Source organism: Macaca nemestrina, chromosome 6 (assembly GCF_043159975.1).
Source record: "Macaca nemestrina isolate mMacNem1 chromosome 6, mMacNem.hap1, whole genome shotgun sequence".
NCBI lineage: Eukaryota > Metazoa > Chordata > Mammalia > Primates > Cercopithecidae > Macaca > Macaca nemestrina.
Genome location: NC_092130.1, coordinates 164,440,955 through 164,458,542, shown reverse-complemented (window position 1 = coordinate 164,458,542; position 17,588 = coordinate 164,440,955). Strand labels below are relative to the sequence as shown.

At 36.1% G+C, this 17,588-nt stretch overlaps 1 protein-coding gene and 1 long non-coding RNA gene across 4 annotated transcripts in view; one reads left to right on the top strand and one right to left on the bottom strand.

Moving 5' to 3' along the window:
* LOC139363916 (uncharacterized) overlaps positions 1–17,588 on the top strand; it is a 34,043-nt gene that overhangs the window by 992 nt on the left and 15,463 nt on the right. For both annotated transcript variants that reach the window (XR_011625128.1, XR_011625127.1), the window contains exon 2: positions 1,006–1,178. This is a non-coding gene — a long non-coding RNA (uncharacterized lncRNA). The remainder of the gene's footprint in view (positions 1–1,005; positions 1,179–17,588) is intronic.
* Positions 6,791–17,588, bottom strand: part of RETREG1 (reticulophagy regulator 1) — a 149,569-nt gene continuing 138,771 nt past the window's right edge. For both annotated transcript variants that reach the window (XM_011759330.3, XM_011759331.3), the window contains 6 exons: positions 16,616–16,742; positions 13,946–14,030; positions 11,870–12,007; positions 11,020–11,084; positions 10,651–10,777; positions 6,791–8,215 (listed from right to left, as the gene is read on the bottom strand). In XM_011759330.3, coding sequence (XP_011757632.1) covers positions 7,722–8,215; positions 10,651–10,777; positions 11,020–11,084; positions 11,870–12,007; positions 13,946–14,030; positions 16,616–16,742 — 1,036 coding nt within the window. In that variant the 3' untranslated portion in view covers positions 6,791–7,721. The remainder of the gene's footprint in view (positions 8,216–10,650; positions 10,778–11,019; positions 11,085–11,869; positions 12,008–13,945; positions 14,031–16,615; positions 16,743–17,588) is intronic.

Here is a 17,588-nt window from a genome sequence, read left to right as displayed (position 1 = left end):
CATGAACTTCAAATGCTTGAGGAGGTCATAGATTTCATCCACACAGCCTGGTTGAACCCTTGTCAGCCTTGTTACAGAATCGAATGTTGCATGCTCAGAATCCAAGCTGCTAATAGAAAACCAAAAGAAGATGACGCTTTTAAAAAACCTTCCAGTGGCTTCCCTTGACTCAATCAAATTCAAACACCTTACTTTTTATTCTGCGAGGCTCTGCCCCTCCCTCTGATGTCCTGCCACACCCCCTTCTCTACCCTGCTCACCCTACTTGAGTCTCAATGACACATTTGATGTTCTTCTGACAATCACTTTAGTTGGTACTGAGTCAGAAGTCCATTACTCTTCCGCTTGGAACATCCTTTTGCTGGCTTGCTCCCTTATTTTTTGGATCTCTGCCCAAATGCCTTTGTAAGAGAGGCTTATCCAAATCCACTTACCAAAAATAGTGCCTACCTTCCTAAGTCCTTACCAGGCATAACTTTTCTCTAGCACTGTATTAGTTATCTACTACTCTGTATTAAATTACCCCCAAATTTAGCATCAAGCTTTATTTCAGTTTCTGTATGTCAGGCATTTGAATGACTTAGCTGGGTGGTTCTAAGATCTGCTAAGAGGTTGCAGTGAACATGCTGTCCAGGGCTAAAGTCATCTGAAAGTCTGACTGTATTTGACTGTGGCTGGAGAATCTCCCTTAAAGATGGTTGATTTACATAGCTGATAGCAAGAGGTTTTGGTTCCTTGACAAGCAGGCTTCTCCATAGGGCTGCTTGAGTGTAGCGGAGAGCCACATGAAATTCATGAATTTCTTTCATGACCTAGCCTTGGAAGTCACACACAGTCGTTTCCACAATGTGTTGTTACTTATGCAGGTCAGCCCTATTTAATGTGAGAAGGGTTTACATAAGGGCATGAATACCAGGAAGTGGGAAGTAGGGGGCAGGGTTGTTTTAGGTGATCATTGGGAGATCAGCTGCCAGTAGCATTTGTTGTTTGTCACTGATTTCCCAGGCTTAGCACTGGAAGTCCTGCATCCCGGGAAACCCCTCAATCCTGGGCAAACCAGGATGTCTAGTCACACTGCATGTTAGTCATCTGCGTCTAGATAGAACATAAGCTCCATGACAGCAAGCAACTCCTTTGTTGTATACTCTAATGCTAGAACAGTCCCAGCAGATCAACTGGTGAGTATTTGTTAAACAAATCTTTTGCAGTGCAAAAGTTAAGTCAGATGGTGATTTTTATTTATGAAAACTTATTTTGAGATTATCAGTATCTTTTAAAATAGCTGAGCCGTCTGGATACTCACTTTGAGAAATGTAGCTAGTATTAGTTGTTAACTGGAATAAGCAGAGTATATTTTCAAGCTTCCCTAAAAAGTAAAGCAGAAGATGGCTATAAAAGTAAAAAACTTCTGGTTTTACTTTTGCCTAGTATCATTCTTATATGACTCTTCCAGAATCTGTTCTTCAGGTCATTATTTCCTCCCTGCCTCCTCTAATCTATTTTCATGATTCTCCTATTTCAGCATCATTGAACTCTCCAGTTTTACTTTTCTTCTTTAAAGAGGTATTGTTTCCTCCGCCATACTAATTTTCCAATGTACTGTTCTGCAGTCTCCAAGATAACCTTACTCTTTCCCCATAGCCCCCTCTAGAGTAAATACAAGTAATCAGTAATTTTCCTGTAGCATTTTTTTCATATGTCACTTTTTCTATTCAATAATAGTTGTCTGATGCCCATAAGATAAAGTTTAAATTCCTTTCGTATCTTTCCTTTCATGGCTTTCGTATCTCCCATAGTCTCTCCCACATGCTACGTATTTTTTGTAATATTCTATTGGTTCTAAATTAAAGCATTCCTACCCTCAAGAAGTTTTTTTTTTAATGACTTCTTAGGGATGATAAAAAAAATATAGTTAACTAGCTGGATCTAGTACAATGAAATATAAAGAAAGGGGTAATGAGTATTTAGGATAGAGAAATCTCATGCCATTAGAGAGATCAGAAAAGTTTTCATTAAGGAGTAGACATTTCAGATGGGTCCTAAAGGAGAAGATGGAGGACTCTGCAAGTGGAAAAGGAGGTAGAACGGGTAGAAGAAATACTGTAGAGGGAGGAAAATCAAGGACATATTTAAGAAGAGTGTGTCTAGGTTGGATGAAGCTTAGGATACAAACAAGAGAAAATGAGACTAGAGAGAGCCACGATATCATTGGCAAAAGACTTGGATTCTTGTGTTTACTGTTCATGCTTCATTTGTTGGAGAGTCACAAAATGTTTCAGCTTATATGGCATCAGGAATAGAAGTGGGCCTTGAGTGGATCCAGCAGCAGTATCTGGAACTAATTGGAGGAAAAAAAGAATAGGTCTACAACAAATACCTCCTTGGTAAATGCAAGGGACTGTTGAGTAAAATCTCTGCAGCACATCCTCAGCACTCTTAATGTGTCTAACCTCTGCTGACAGTACTGCTATCAAAAAAAAAAAAAAAAATACCAAATTGATCACTCTGAAGAATTTAAATGAAGATCACTGATATAGTTTGGATGTTGTCCCCACTCATATCTCAGGTCAAAATGTAATCCCAGTGTTGGAAGCAGGGCCTGGTGGGAGTGATTGGATCATGGGTGTGAATTTCTCTTGAATGGTTCAGCACCATCCCCTTGGTGCTGTTCCTGCGACAGTGAGTTCTCTCAAGGTGTGGTTGTTTATAAAAGTGTGTATCACCTCCCCGCTTGCTCTCTCTTGCTCCTGATTTTGGCATGTGAACTGCCTGCTCCCACTTTGCCTTCTGCTTTGAGTAAAAGCTCCCTGAGGTCTTTCCAGAAGCAGAGGCCACCATGCTTCCTGTACAGCCTGCAGAACCCTGAACCAATTAAATCTCATATAAATTACCCAGTCTCAGGTATTTCTTTATAGCAATGTGAGAATGGACTAATACAACCACCTATGACAAAATTAGTGAAAGTATTGAAAATTAGAATTCCTTCTGTATATCATGACATAGCCCTTAAAATAGTTCACGTAATTCTCAAACTACTAGAGTTATGGTGCACACTGTAACAGTGACAGTACACACAGTAACATGGTTCTTGTTTCAGTCTTGGAAGACTTTGGGATAATTTAAAATAAAAGCTAATAAAGTTGCCTTCAAGTCAATTTGTATGCCGGTCACAATATTCTCTTGTGACAAGTTTACTGCTATTCACATTCCTATATTGCAGTGGCACCTTGGTTTTTAAAAGGCAGGTGGCAAAGGGGATTGAGTTGGTTGAGGGTAACCTTGGGTGGGGGTAACAAATATTGAAATATAAAAACTAACGTACACTTATCACATAGTTTACAGTGTCTGTGAATTCTGTGTTCATGAAAACGTTAAGTCCTGTGAGAGATTTTCAGTCCCCAGTTGTTTTGGCTGTCTACATATGCAAAGACTTCTCTTAATTTAATAAGGAATTGAAATGTACAACAAAGTCTGTTTATCACAGCATTTAAAAATCAACTGGTTTCTGCAGTATTTGAAAAAAAATCTAAAATAAAATCAGTATTTCTTAGTGAAATTATTAAATTGCTTAAAATTATGATCAGTTAATGTATCAAAAAACAAAACCAATATACTAGTATGATACATTAGAAAGAGAATAGGCTTTGGGGTCAGGCTGACTTTTTCCTTGACTAGCTATGTGACCTTGGACAATTTATTTACCCTGTTCTTTGGCAAAATGTTCTTAATACCACTTAACTGTAGAGTCGTGAGCATTAAACAGGATCCTGTTTTCTATGTCTTAGACCAAGAGTTCGCATACTTTTCCCGTAAAGGGCCAAAGAGTAAATATGCTTTGTAAGCCTGGGTTCTGTGTCACAACTAATCAGCTTCATTGTTATAGCATAAAAGCAGCCATAGACAATACATACACAAATGAGCATAGCTGTGTTCTAATTAAACATTATTCACAGATGCTGAAAATTGATTTTCATTTATTCTCATGTCACAAAATAGTCTTCTGATTTTTTTTCAACTACTTCAAGATGTAAAAAACGGTTCTTAGCTTGCAGCCCCTACAAAAACAGGTGGCAGGCCAGATTTGGCCCATGGGCCATAGTCTGCCAACCCCAGCCTTAAGACACTTAATCCTTGCAACACTCCATGAGGTAAATGGTACTACATATTTATTTTGTAGATGAGGTAAATAGGTATGGAGTTATTAGGTGACTTTCTCAGAGTCCCATAGCTAGTAGGTGTTATAACCATAAAAATTACTATTATAGAACCTTACACATGGTCCACAGAATCAACTGAAATAGTAGACATTTTTGCAACACTTCCATCCATTAATTCCACAAGGATTTCTTGCACTATGAGGCTGATACAGTGCTGGACCCATTAAAAGAAACTTACGATTCTTGTAAGCTATTGCTTGTTGATTGCCTTTGTTTTAATGTTTAAAAGAATGGCTCAGTTGAAACACAGGCAGGAAAAAAAATCAGTTTCTTGGTTTTATGCAGCCTTTCCACACACCCCTCCCCCCAACGTGCTTCAGATACTTTTTTTCACCCATTCTCTAAACATCCCTGCGTGATAAGGTAAGAATTAACTTCCCTATTTAATGCTTGGGAAACAGGATGGGGCTTGGGGACATTATATGACTTTGACACTGTGTTTTAGGGCCATAATATTAACATCAGAACCAGAACTCATATTTTCAACATCTTTCTTAGTATAAATGCTACAGTGGAAATGGAGGAATAATACACAAAAATATAGTTCTGAGGCTTTCTAATTTCATCATGATACAAATGATCTAAGACAACAGCAGTTCAGTAAAGGTTTTCAGAATAATTTCCTATCTTGCAATGAACACAGCTGGAGCAGTGTAAAGAAGTATACCCATCTAGATTATAAACAGTTCATATAAATGTTAAAATCACGTTTTTCTTAAATGTGTATTTGCTTCTTGACTAAAATTAGTGGCATGCTGGCATTTGCCACTTTTCTAAATGGAAGAAAGTTACATTTATTTCAAATATAAGAGTGAGATGCCTAAATATGTTGAATGTATTTGCCAATTACAAAACCTTATAAAAGTCTTCCTAATATTTTAAACTGGGGAGCAGGCAGTTTAAAAAAAAAAATCCCTTTTGAAGCTATGTAGGGTAAGAAAAAAAGGTATTTCAGAATGAGAATATTCAAGCATGGATTGATCTTCCAAAGTGAGCTTCAACTTCTTGAGCACTACTTTATTGCTTCAGATTAAAATACATGCTCAGTGTATGCTATTGCCATTGTGTGATTTTGCTCAGTACCTTCTACAGGAAGTGAGCAAAACTTTTCTACAGCTTTCAATTTTAACAAAATATATCCATGGTTCACATTTTAAATACTTCAGTCCACTTAGATTTTACAAACCACTCATTCTCAGTTCTTTCAGATGTTGGGAAAATAATGCTATTTATATTCTCATGGTAAAGGACATGTAGTCCTCTACTACACTGGATCAATCATAGATGAAGTGTATCTGCTACTTCATCTTTTAAAACCAGAAACAATGACCCCCACCACCACCAAAACATACGTATACACAAACAAAAACCTTCAACATCCTTGTGTTTGTTTGAATTAATAGTTGTGAGAAAGTACCATTACTGTATTGTGTAAATGTGTAGTTACAGAGTCATATACAAACAATATTAAAATTCATACATAGTTAAAATGCTGCTGTCCCTTAGAGAGCTGGCGTGTCTCCTCGATAGTGGTGATAGCACATTTTTCTACTCTACCAACTTCTTCCCCACACCCCTTTTAATTTGTAGTTATTAACATTTTATTCTAGATTTATTGTTCATACCATCACAGATTATCAGCCCTTGAGTTAATCTTCCTGTAAGGTTATCTAGGGATTTATATTATTTAATTACTTGGATTATTTAACTTTTTTTCTCCTCAGTGAAGAAATGGAAATTACCTTTAAACTTTTCTACTTTATAACCAAGAATATTATTTTAAAGAAAGAAGCATACACAGAAAAAAGAATACTGGTAACAACTATTTTATAAATATGTAACTGTATTTTTCTTCCTGTCCAGAAACTGTTATTGAATAAAATTCAGGTATATTCCTCCAAAACCCACACAGTTCAGAGATTTTCAAACACCAGGTTTCCATTTGTATTAAAATGGGCAAGATAATGAAGGCACAGGCTCACTTTGTATCAATAAAGGACATCAAACACAGTCATGAGGCAGTAATGACATAAGCAATCACAAAAATGTTCAAAGTCTTCAGTAACTCTTCTCCCTTTAACATTTGGCAAAATTCAGTCTAGATATTTGAATACCTCAGAAAGAAAAAATAAATAAGAGTTGCTACATTAAAATGTCAGATTACTTATAATTAGTCTTTAGAAATATAAGGGATAAAATGAAAGGAAGAGAACACAGATTTCCTATATTCTTGGATTATCCTTCCCTTCTGAGGGTCTCAGATGTCTCTGTGCATCTGCCAGAATGCCAGCTGTACCTGCAGATTTAAGAGATTTTTGGTAGTTGCTGGCATGGTCCCTCAACACTGAAAGTTTATATCACAAAAACAAAATTAGCTTGGTGTGAGCTCTTTAGTCCTTTGTTAAAAACCATAAATCAGATGTGGTTATTTAAAAGTGATCTTAAAACGTTTAAAGGAAAATATATATACTCTATCTTCCCAGTAAGAAACAGATTTCATATTTATACTTAAATGGCAAATAAATATATTTTAAAGCCAAGCAAGTTCCTCTCCTCTATACAGACTAAGAAAACAGAGTTATTATGTCTTTATTGCTGATGATCACATCACTCATATCAATAACTAGTTTCACAATTTTAGGAGACTTTTTTCATGACATAATATAAAAGATACGGGTCTAACTTAAGTCTGAGCAGGCAGAATAGAGCTGTGCTCCCAACATCCCTATCACAAACATATGACAAATGAACAACAAAACAACTGAATCTGTTTATGTCACAACCATTGTCTATGTGATACACAACTGCTTGCTTTCTGTGGGTTAATGCCACCCACTGCAAGACTAGAGATGGCAGTCAGTGGAGCATGCTGCTTTACAAGTAAGCCTAAGTCTACAACTGCAGAAATAACATGGAAATATTTCAGTCTATCCAGAGTACTTAAATATACTTTAAAATTTTTTCCTAAGAAATTAATTTTGATAGTATTTCCCAAGTCCTTCAACTAAGATACCTTGATAATTTCGATCTTCTTTACATCAAAATCTATCAGTTAAAAAAAAAAAAAAATTTCCAGGTATTAGGAATAAGGAAGCTGATAACGGCATGTATTCACAATTAATTGTTAATATTTTTCAATGAGTTACAATAAACTGTTTTGCATGCTTGAAAAACTGTAAAGAAAAAGAATATTTATAAGAGGATTTTAATAATTTGGTTTTTGTTTCTTTTTGCTTTAAAAACCCCTAATATTTATCTCTGACAACACAGTGGTGTGTATAAAGTTCATTTCCATGCTTATTACACAAAAATAACGATCAGAAATATCAATCTATCAGTGTCAGCTGATATATATCCAATTAATTCACTGCAGGAGGGAAAATAAAACAAATCTAAAGTAATCATTAAAGCTTATAGTTCAATTTTTTTCTTTTTCTTGTTTTTTTTTTTTTCTTTGAAATTTTTTTGGTGTTTTTTGTGCTCTGTTGCAAGCTGATTCCTAGATTAATGGCCTCCAAGTAGATTTGAAAGGAAACCTGAAGACTTCTTATTTTGCTGTGCTTCTGCTTCCTGGTCTTGTGTAAGTCCCAATTCACTCTCAATTTGATCCAGCTCTGACTGGTCAAGTAGTTCAAAGTCATCACCTTCTTCAGTGTCTGTGTCCTCTTCTGGGATGGGGGCAGCCTGAGAAAGTGCTTGCTGCACCCCCTCTAACTGGTCTTTGATAGCTGCAGTCACTGCAGCTGTGATGACATCCCCAGCCAGGTTGCTCATCAAGTGAAAGGTTTGGTCACTGTTCAGAGGAAGGGTGAGACCAGCTGCTGATTGTGTCTCTTTGCTTGGTCTGTGACCACTGTCCAACTGTTCCTTCTTTCTCTTGAGCTCAGTGGGCAAACCAAGGCTTAATTCATCTTCATCATTCGTTCCCATGCCATTTTCTAGAGATGGGAAATCTGAGAGATCTCTAGAGAAAACTTCCTCACTAGGTCGGTCAAGATCTGTGAAATGGATAACAGAAGTTCAGACTTAAGCACCATAACAAATTTCAAATAAAAGTGCTGTCTAAAGATCATCTATCTGACTTTAATCTGAACCCTCTGGCAACCTTGGCGTTCATCTAGCCTCCTGAGTCAACTTGAATCAATTTAACCACATACTGAACTCCTAATCCTGCAACACTCTTTCTCCACAGGGACACAAACACTACATATCCCTCTATATTTAGCTTTCCTCTTAAGCACAAAACAGTATATTTACTGACTTAACATTCACACTTGTCTGACATCAGCTTGAGGTTTTGACTAACGTTTAAGCATTTATTATAAAAATTCCCCATCCTGCTCCTAGGGTGGGAATTACCTTAAGCCAATGAGTATGCATGTACATGAAATTAAAAATACTATAATAGGAAGTTTCCTTGGGTTTTGGTTAATATTATTCAGCCTCAGCATTTTCATACATGGAGATCTATTTCAGTGTCTGTAATCTGTGTTTGTTTTAAGCAATGGAAAGAAGATACTGCTCCTTCTATTCCATATAACCCAAGAGTTTATGGAAACATTTGGCTCTCTATAACTATAGCTGAAACTGACCATATAAAGATTTAGGACATTTGAAATCAGTGTCACAGTAGAAGGCTGATAGATTTTATTGTTTTTACCTTTCATATAAAATTCTTTTAATATAACAGTTAACTCCCTGCAACCGTGATTTGAAATCTTCAGTTAATGAAAAGCCTTTTATGTGTCTTGGATTATTACTGTCTTTTTTGCTGAATAAATCTGAGATGGGATCCTTAAGAACAGGGTACTTGTTATTCTTGTTCTTTAAAATATGACCTCAAATTGGAGGTTCTGAAAGCTTGTAGAGCTTGAATGACCTTCAGCAATGCTCTTGTTCTAATGTAAAGGTGAGGAAATTGAGACCCACAAAAATTATTTCACCTGTTCAAGGTCATAAAGTTAGGTAGTGACAAAGGCAAGACTCTACTTGAGTTTTCCACCTTCCAAACCCATCTTCTTTCAAACACTGCACAGCCTCCCTCCCTCCTTCCTTTAAAAACAGAAAATGTCTTTTTGGAACATAAGTATAAAATAGTTCATTCATTCTCCTCCTTTATAATCTGCTCATATGTTCAGTATATAGCCAAAACAAGGTAATCCAGTGAGACTAACAAAAGTTAAGTTACCGTACAAGCATTGACTCTCAATTTAAGTTATGGATATAATTTGCATTATAAAGAATACTGTGCTGTCTTGTTTTTAATTGTACTTATTATAAACAAAGAATATACCAGATAAAGAAAATGTGGTACACATACACCATGGAATACTATGCAGCCACAAAAAGGAATGAGATCATGTCCTTTGCAAGGACATGGATGGAGCTGGAAGCCATTATCCTCAGCAAACTAACACAGGAACAGAAAACCAAACACTGCCTGTTGTCACTTATAAGTGGGAGCTGAATAATGAGAACACATAGACACAGTGGTAGGGAACAGCACACACTGGGGCCTGTCATAGGGTCAGGGGTGGGAGGAGGGAGAGCATCACAAAATAGCTAATTGATGCTGGGCTTAATACCTAGGTGATGGGATGCAAACCACCATGGCACATGTTGACCTATGTAACAGACCTGCACATCCTGCACATGTACCCCTGAACTTAAAAGTTGGAAATAAAAAATAATAAAAATAAAAAGCTGTTTTAACTTCGAAGACAAATGTGAGAAACTCCAGAGTCAGCTTTGGACTCAGGGAACTTGCCCTCCATACTTCAGCCCCTTTTAATGAGGACTAGGCCTAAATGTATAGGATTACCATCTATCTTTCTCTCCCACATTATCGCTTAGGACATTTCAAAGACACTTCAGAAGGTAATTTTTCTAATTTTTAATTATTTTGTTTTCAAAATTTCTGTCCAAAGGCAGATTTGGACATTGATTTAGATTTTTTTCTCATACTTTTTGAAAAACAGCTTTTGATAATCATGCACCAAAAAAACACACTTCTAAAGTGTACAATTCAGTGTTTTTTAGTATATTCACAAAGCTGTACAAGCATCACTAATTCTAGAACACTTTCATCACTCCAAAAATAAATGCATACCAATTAACAGTCACTTACTATTCCCTCCTTCCATCAGTCCACAGCAGCCACTAACTTAACTTCCCTTTATTTAGACTTGCTTATTCTAGGCATTTCATATAAATGGAATTATACAGTAAGTGGCATTTTGTGTCTGGCTTCCTAGCATGTTTTCAAGGTTCATCCATGTTATAGCAAGTATCAGTACTTCATTTTTATAGCCAAGTAATATTCCACTGTATAGATATGGTGGTAACATGTTATTTACCCATTCAGTATTTGGCAGCAGTTAAATAGTTTTGTATGCACTCATAAAAATAAATGTGTCCAGAAATATTAGCATACCATCAGAAGTGTCTGTCTGTGGAGTGTATCCTTCTGAAAGGTTGAAGGTCCCATTATCAGTCCAGGATACCTCTGAGACGTCTGTGTCAGACACAGATAACTCTTTGGCAGCAACCGTGAGGCTAATCTGTATTAATATAAATAAATACCAGCGGCACATTTTAAACTGCTGAAGGGAATATTTTGGAAAATCCATACGAACCCCCAAAATGTCAGAGTAATAAAAACCAGATGGATATTTTTATTTTGAAATCATTCAGTCATCTTACAGAAATATGGGTTTATTAGGAAGATCATTCAGCTTTATATATGTAAATACATTTACAGTCAAACCACACAGGAACAAATTGAAAACTAAACAAAAAATACCTTAGGACAAAGAGCTGAAAAGTCTAATTCACTGTCATCTTTGTGACTTTTTTCTTTATCTGCTTCTGTTGAGAAAAAATTTGGAAGCTTTCAGTTTCCTAGCCAACTCAGATATAGTGCATTTATTTCATTATGTATTCCCCCACATTTCTCATATTCTCAAATACCTCCATATCATTAAATGTTTACACATAACAAGCTTCACATATTTGCAAAGGAAATGATCCACATTAGTGGTTCTCTTAATATTGTCCCTGAAACAGCAAAAGCATCCTCCCTGGGAACTTTTTAGAAATGCAGATTCTCAGGCCCTACCCTAGACCTACTGCATCAGAAACTCTGGGCTGGGGCCTAGCAACTCATCCTGTAATAAGCCCTCCACGTGACTCCGATACATTCTAGTTTTAGAACCTATAAGGTCTCAAGCCAAGTTAAAAAGTAAAAGATGATTATATTGGCTTTTCCTGTATTTTCTTTCCCTTACCCTGTTTTTTCAATCCCTTCTTACACAACTTCCACACTCCTAGCACTGCTTGTGTAATTTTGTATTTGTGATAGTCCAACCCAAAATAAAACTAAGTAAATCATAAGTAGCACAATAAAAAGTGTTGCCTTTTCTTTCTCCCCTGACAGTGTGGATTAAAAAATCAATTTCTTTCATTGTATATTTGAGAAAAGAAGGAAAGCCTAAATAGGAAAAGGATATGTTTAACTTTGAGGGCGATTAGCTTCTATAATAATACTTAGTAAAAAGCTAAAAGTATCCTCAAATGTATTAAAGGAATTGCCTAAAAATAGCTTGCTAATGTCTCATTTCATGCATAGAATCTAAAATATAAACTTTACCTACCAGATCTCTCACGTTTCTTCTGATTAATATATTCTCCAATTCCAAAATCCAGTTTCAGCAGAACTGACTTAATTTTACTGTATATTTTTTGTCCAATATCATTACATTTAAACAATGGACACAAAAATGCACACAGTACTGAAAGAAGAAAGAGGGTAGAAGTAAAATGCCTTTCCTTTCAAAAGGCTACATACATTTCAGTATTTCACAAAATACTACATTTTTTTACTGAAAAACTTAAGTTTTTTTTTTAAGGGAAATGCCTCTGTGAAATAAGTTCATAATTTCTATTCTTTTTCTGTAAGGTAAACATTTTCTACCACCACCCACACACAAACACATGCATACCCACGCACACACAATGCTCACAGTCATTGTTTTCAGGTGCAATTAGATCAACTCTCTCCTTTCAATCCTTTTACTCTCAAAATTTATAGAAAAATTACATGCCTTCCAAACAACAGTCCTGGTTTAACTGTATTTATTCAATGCCATTTCACCATGGGAAAGTTATTAGCCTCTCATCAATAATATTAGGATAATAACCTTATTTCTTTGGGGTTGCTGTGAAGTATAAATGAGATCAATGCAAACCATCTGAATAATGCCTTGCCCAAATTATTCTTTCATTCCCCAGTCCTCTTCTCCTTTACCTGCTAAACAATGTAATGATGAGGCTAATGTTATATATGAGTTCTTTTGGGGAGAATGGATTTGAGCTCTGACCATTTGCCATTTGCATTATGCATTAAGAATATAAAAAGAAGCAAAGATTGCCACACTCTAAGTACTGTATTCCTAATATTTATTTCTTTGTTCTTTTTAGGAAGTATCCTATATTATATTTTTAAAATAGGAGCTACAAACTCAAATGTCTCTAGAAGCCAAGAAATTGTATGTAAATTTTAAAATCCATTGTAAGAAAAATTGGAAAATATGAGGGTATGTTAAGTGGAGAGTGCCTGCCCCATCGAAAGGTAGCAGTGCCAGATCATAGTTTTCAGGTAAAGGAGAAAATCCATACATTTTAATAACATTTTTGAGTGATCATTGATGTATAATAAAATACATGTATTTAAAGTGTACAATTTGATAAATTTTGACATGGATACAACTAAGAAGCCATCACCATAATCAAGATAATGAACATGTCTACCACCCCCAGAAGTTTTCTCATGTTTTTATTCATCCGTCCCTCCAGTCTCCTACCTCTTCTCCCTGTCCCCACCCACCTCATCCCCAGGCAACCACTGATCTGCTTTGTTACTAGATTGTTTGAATTTTCTAGGATAATATATAAATGGAATCATACTCTTTCATCTGGCTTCTTCTACTCCGTCTAATTATTTTGAGATTCATCTTTAGTGTTGTATGTATCAGTTTTTAGTGCTAAGTAGTAATCCATTATATGGATATACCACAGTTTGTTTACCCATTCATCCTATTGATGGATGTATGGATTATATTCTGCTTTTGGCTACTACAAATAAATCTGTTATGAACATTTGTGTCTTTGTACTTTCATTTCTCTTGGGTAAGTACCTAGTTGTGGGATGGCTTTGTCATGTAGTAGTTTTTAAGAAACTGCCAAACTGTTATCCAAAGTGATTTTAACATTCTACCTACCCCGCAACAGTATGTGAGAATTCCACTTCCTCTGCATCCCTCCTAATACTTGATATGGTCAGTATTTTTAATTTTAGCCATTCTGGTAGGGATGCAATGGTATTTCATTGTGGTTTTCATTATTTTTTTGAGCCAAAGAACATGCACGAAGGCAAAGGTGTTGGTGTGTTTTTGGGAGGTGGGGCATACAGCTTTATTTATAGTTTTACTGACAAAATTTAACATAAAATTATTAACTTATAATTCTGCCTTTTGCAGCTATTCTTCCAATTTTAAAATAGAGACATGGCTCTAGGAAAATGGAGAAACTTTGTACAGCAGGAGAGTAAAGAATAATCAACTTGTATTATAGTTAAGAACTCATCCCCCTTCTTCAAACTACAGGTCTGTTGACCATAAAGTGATACCATATGCATCACAAAAGTTAGCCACATGGTCTACTATACTTACACAGTAGATAGCTGAGTATAACCCCAGGAATGTAACTTCCCAAGATCGTAAAAAATGTGCACACACTACAGACCAGGAGACAAAACTGGAAATAACAGAAATAACATAGGATAGTTATACATAACACCAAGATATTTTGGAGCACAGGATACACACACAATTGTAAATCTATAAGTGACCAGTATAAGTGACCTATCCGGTTATTACAGATTTTTTTCCAAAGAGCATTGTTTTGCACTAAGGGCTGACTAATGACTGCTGCATTCAACCAGCCTTAGTCCATTTCAGCACTTGGTAATAATTATTTTGAGGACACAGGAGCTAATTTCTGGCACAGAGAGTGACAACTCCCATTACTCATGCCTGTGGCTATATTACTGCCAGGTGCAAGAGAACAAAAAACTATTATGTCCCCAGAAACAACTTCTACTTCACTCATTTAAGGAAATTAATGCGGCCTGATAACTACATCTGAAAGTTCAAACTACCACTATAAGCCCACTGAAATTCATAAAAACACAGCAAAACATGTTACAAAAATTAGAGGTATCTATACAAATCTAACGTAATTTACACAAATCTAATGTAATGTATAGCTGCTAAGCTGACAGGATAAATTTATGGCCATCACTATCATCTTTCCTAACCATATATACTGCTCAAATTGACCCCACTTCTAAGTCACTTAGAAACAAACTGCCATTTAAATGAAACTCCTACAGTGACATGTTTATTTTCCTTCTGTCATTTATGGTTTAAAAAATCTTGATTGTTTTAAGAAATTTAAAAACAATCAGAAAATATCCTTAATTCCCTTTAGGAACATCAAGGCAGAAAAATTTTCCCATAAAGTCTTCACCTGATTTTTCACACGCCAGTCAAACTGTCTTACATTTTTACATCATCTTTAAACAGTGATAGTAAATTAAACTGAAAAGCAAGCAAAGGAAATTCATTCAGGGAGTTTCTAAAAGACACAAGAGGAAGGAATACATACCTCTGACCAATAACTGATGATGATAAAGAGCAAAGGGGTCTAAATCTAAGTTTGATTTTGATTTTTCATTCTTTAGTACAGAGTTAATAAATTAGTCAAAAGCAGATTAGATGAATTGCGGAACAAAACTAAGACCTGTTTCTAAAACAGCAAGGGCCCTGGAAAGAATTTGAAATTCTATAAATGAAATGGAAAGGCCATAAAGTCAAAGTAACAGATAAGCCAAGAAAAGTATTACTATATCGAGAATTTAGTTTTTCAAAGGGATTTCATATTATGCCCTACATTTGCAGCATCATCATTTTAAGCTAATTGACTTGGGGCACATTAATGCAACCCAGTGCAGAAGTTTGAAGTTTAGAATCTTCCAAAAATACATTTAATCACTTCAGTAAAATCAACATCAACAGTACATCATTCCCCAAATACAGGTATCGATGCTTTAAAAAAAAATAAAATAAAATAAAAAAGGGTTCAATGAATAAAAAAATGCATCCAAATGCAATACTGCCACTTTAATACACTCAAAAAGCCTCCAAGCATAGTTCTATTATTTAATACTATTGAAGTTATTGCATACTATACAAGGTACAAAGACAGAGATTTTCAATGCTGACATTACTAGCTCTTCATTCTATCCACGGGTGGATATTCAAGAAACTTGAAAGCAACACTGGAATAGAAAAGGTCTATTGATGGTTCTGTACCTCACCCAAGCTATCAAGACAGTCGATCAGAATTAAAGCTGCCTCTACACATAAAATAATACAAATACGTGCGCCACTCCATGTAATCCCTTTCCAACCATGTAAGACACTTCCCCTCATGGGTTTTATCTTAATTGGAAAAATACTATTTTGTTTATATAATCACTACGTTTTTGCCAAAAGTTTTCTTTCTTAAATAAATAAATCATACAAGAATCTCCACTTTTTAGCTTGAAAATAAGATTCAGTTATCTTCAAAAGCACAGTCAAAGAACTATGTATTCATTTCATCTCCCTTTGACTTCAGCACCAGGCTAAATACGATAACTGAAATTCTTTTTTTTTTTTTTTTTTTTTTTGTTTGTTTGAGACGGAGTCTCGCTCTGTCGCCGGGGCTGGAGCGCAGTGGCCGGATCTCAGCTCACTGCAAGCTCCGCCTCCCGGGTTTACGCCATTCTCCTGCCTCAGCCTCCTGTGTAGCTGGGACTACAGGCGCCCGCCACCTCGCCCGGCTAGTTTTTTGTATTTTTTTAGTAGAGACGGGGTTTCACCGTGTTCGCCAGGATGGTCTCGATCTCCTGACCTCGTGATCCGCCCGTCTCGGCCTCCCAAAGTGCTGGGATTACAGGCTTGAGCCACCGCGCCCGGCCAGGATAACTGAAATTCTTAAGACTTTGTTTTCTCCCTAGTCTTGCTGATAAGACCAATCACCATTCATTTTAGCTAATGAGCTAGATAAATATGTATAAAACGTAAAACCAATCCAATTTCAAAATGTGAGGCTGAGGATTATCTCGTGTTCACACACTCAGTTCTGAACCTTGCTGATGCCAGCTTTTATGGCATATGTTCTTAGTATATTACATTTAAAATTGGAGAAATCTGACAAGCTGATAAAATAGGTTAGTTCATTTGTTTCCAAGTAACTGAACATTTTAAAACATACTCCTTTACTGGAAAACTTGCCTTGCCAGGGCTCTGCTGTTTAAAAAGAGACATTTCTTGAAGAAATATGCTGAAATTCATCCATGATTCTGCAATACAGTGGCTAAGCCTGGGTCTTTCATCTGGTTTGGAATTGATAACTTCCCAGCTAAAGAGACAAAAAGAAAAAAATATTACCGAACTTTAGGTGATTCGTTCAACATTTATGGCTTTGGCAAATATTTATTGAGCATCTACTGTTGGCCACGCCCTCCGGAAAAGCCCTGTGAATTCAGAAGTGAACTAACCAGACACTTGCTTCAGGAAACTCATGCCAAAAGAAACAATTAGCTATCTAATTGTCTATTTACAACCAGGGAAACACTAAGGGAGAACAGGGTGAGGCTTAGGGACGTCCTTAATGAAGAGTCATTTTTAAACTCAAATATGAGATGGATCAGCAGTTTAATCATAGGGTTCCAGATAGAACAACATGCAGTATATGCAGAGGCCCTGGAGTGGGAAGGAGCTTAAATGTGCTATCCTATTGAGTCTCAACATGGCTCCAGCAAAGTCAACCAGAAGAAGAACATGTGAAGCTGGAGAGGTAGGAGACTGGTCATGGAAGGCCTTGTAGGAACTTGTTAGAGAAACCTTGGAATTAAGCATATAATATTAAGAATAAGCACCAACAATGTATTTTCAATAAATATACAAATTATATATACACACACACACACATAAACATATACATACATACATACCATGTACCATGGTTGGAAAACTCTATAGAAAATTGTTAAAAGGATCTTACAATATCCTCTATTTTTCCAGAGTACATTTTCCTAGTCATCATCTAGAATGTGTTGAGTGTGATGCATGGGCCGGCAAAGAGCTTTCTCCCTGCCCTCATTTTCCACAGGAACCTCAGTGAGCTAAAAACTAGAAGCAATCACTCCAGGAAGAAGACACATGTAAATACACGTCATTCCCTAACATTACAATGACATAAAGC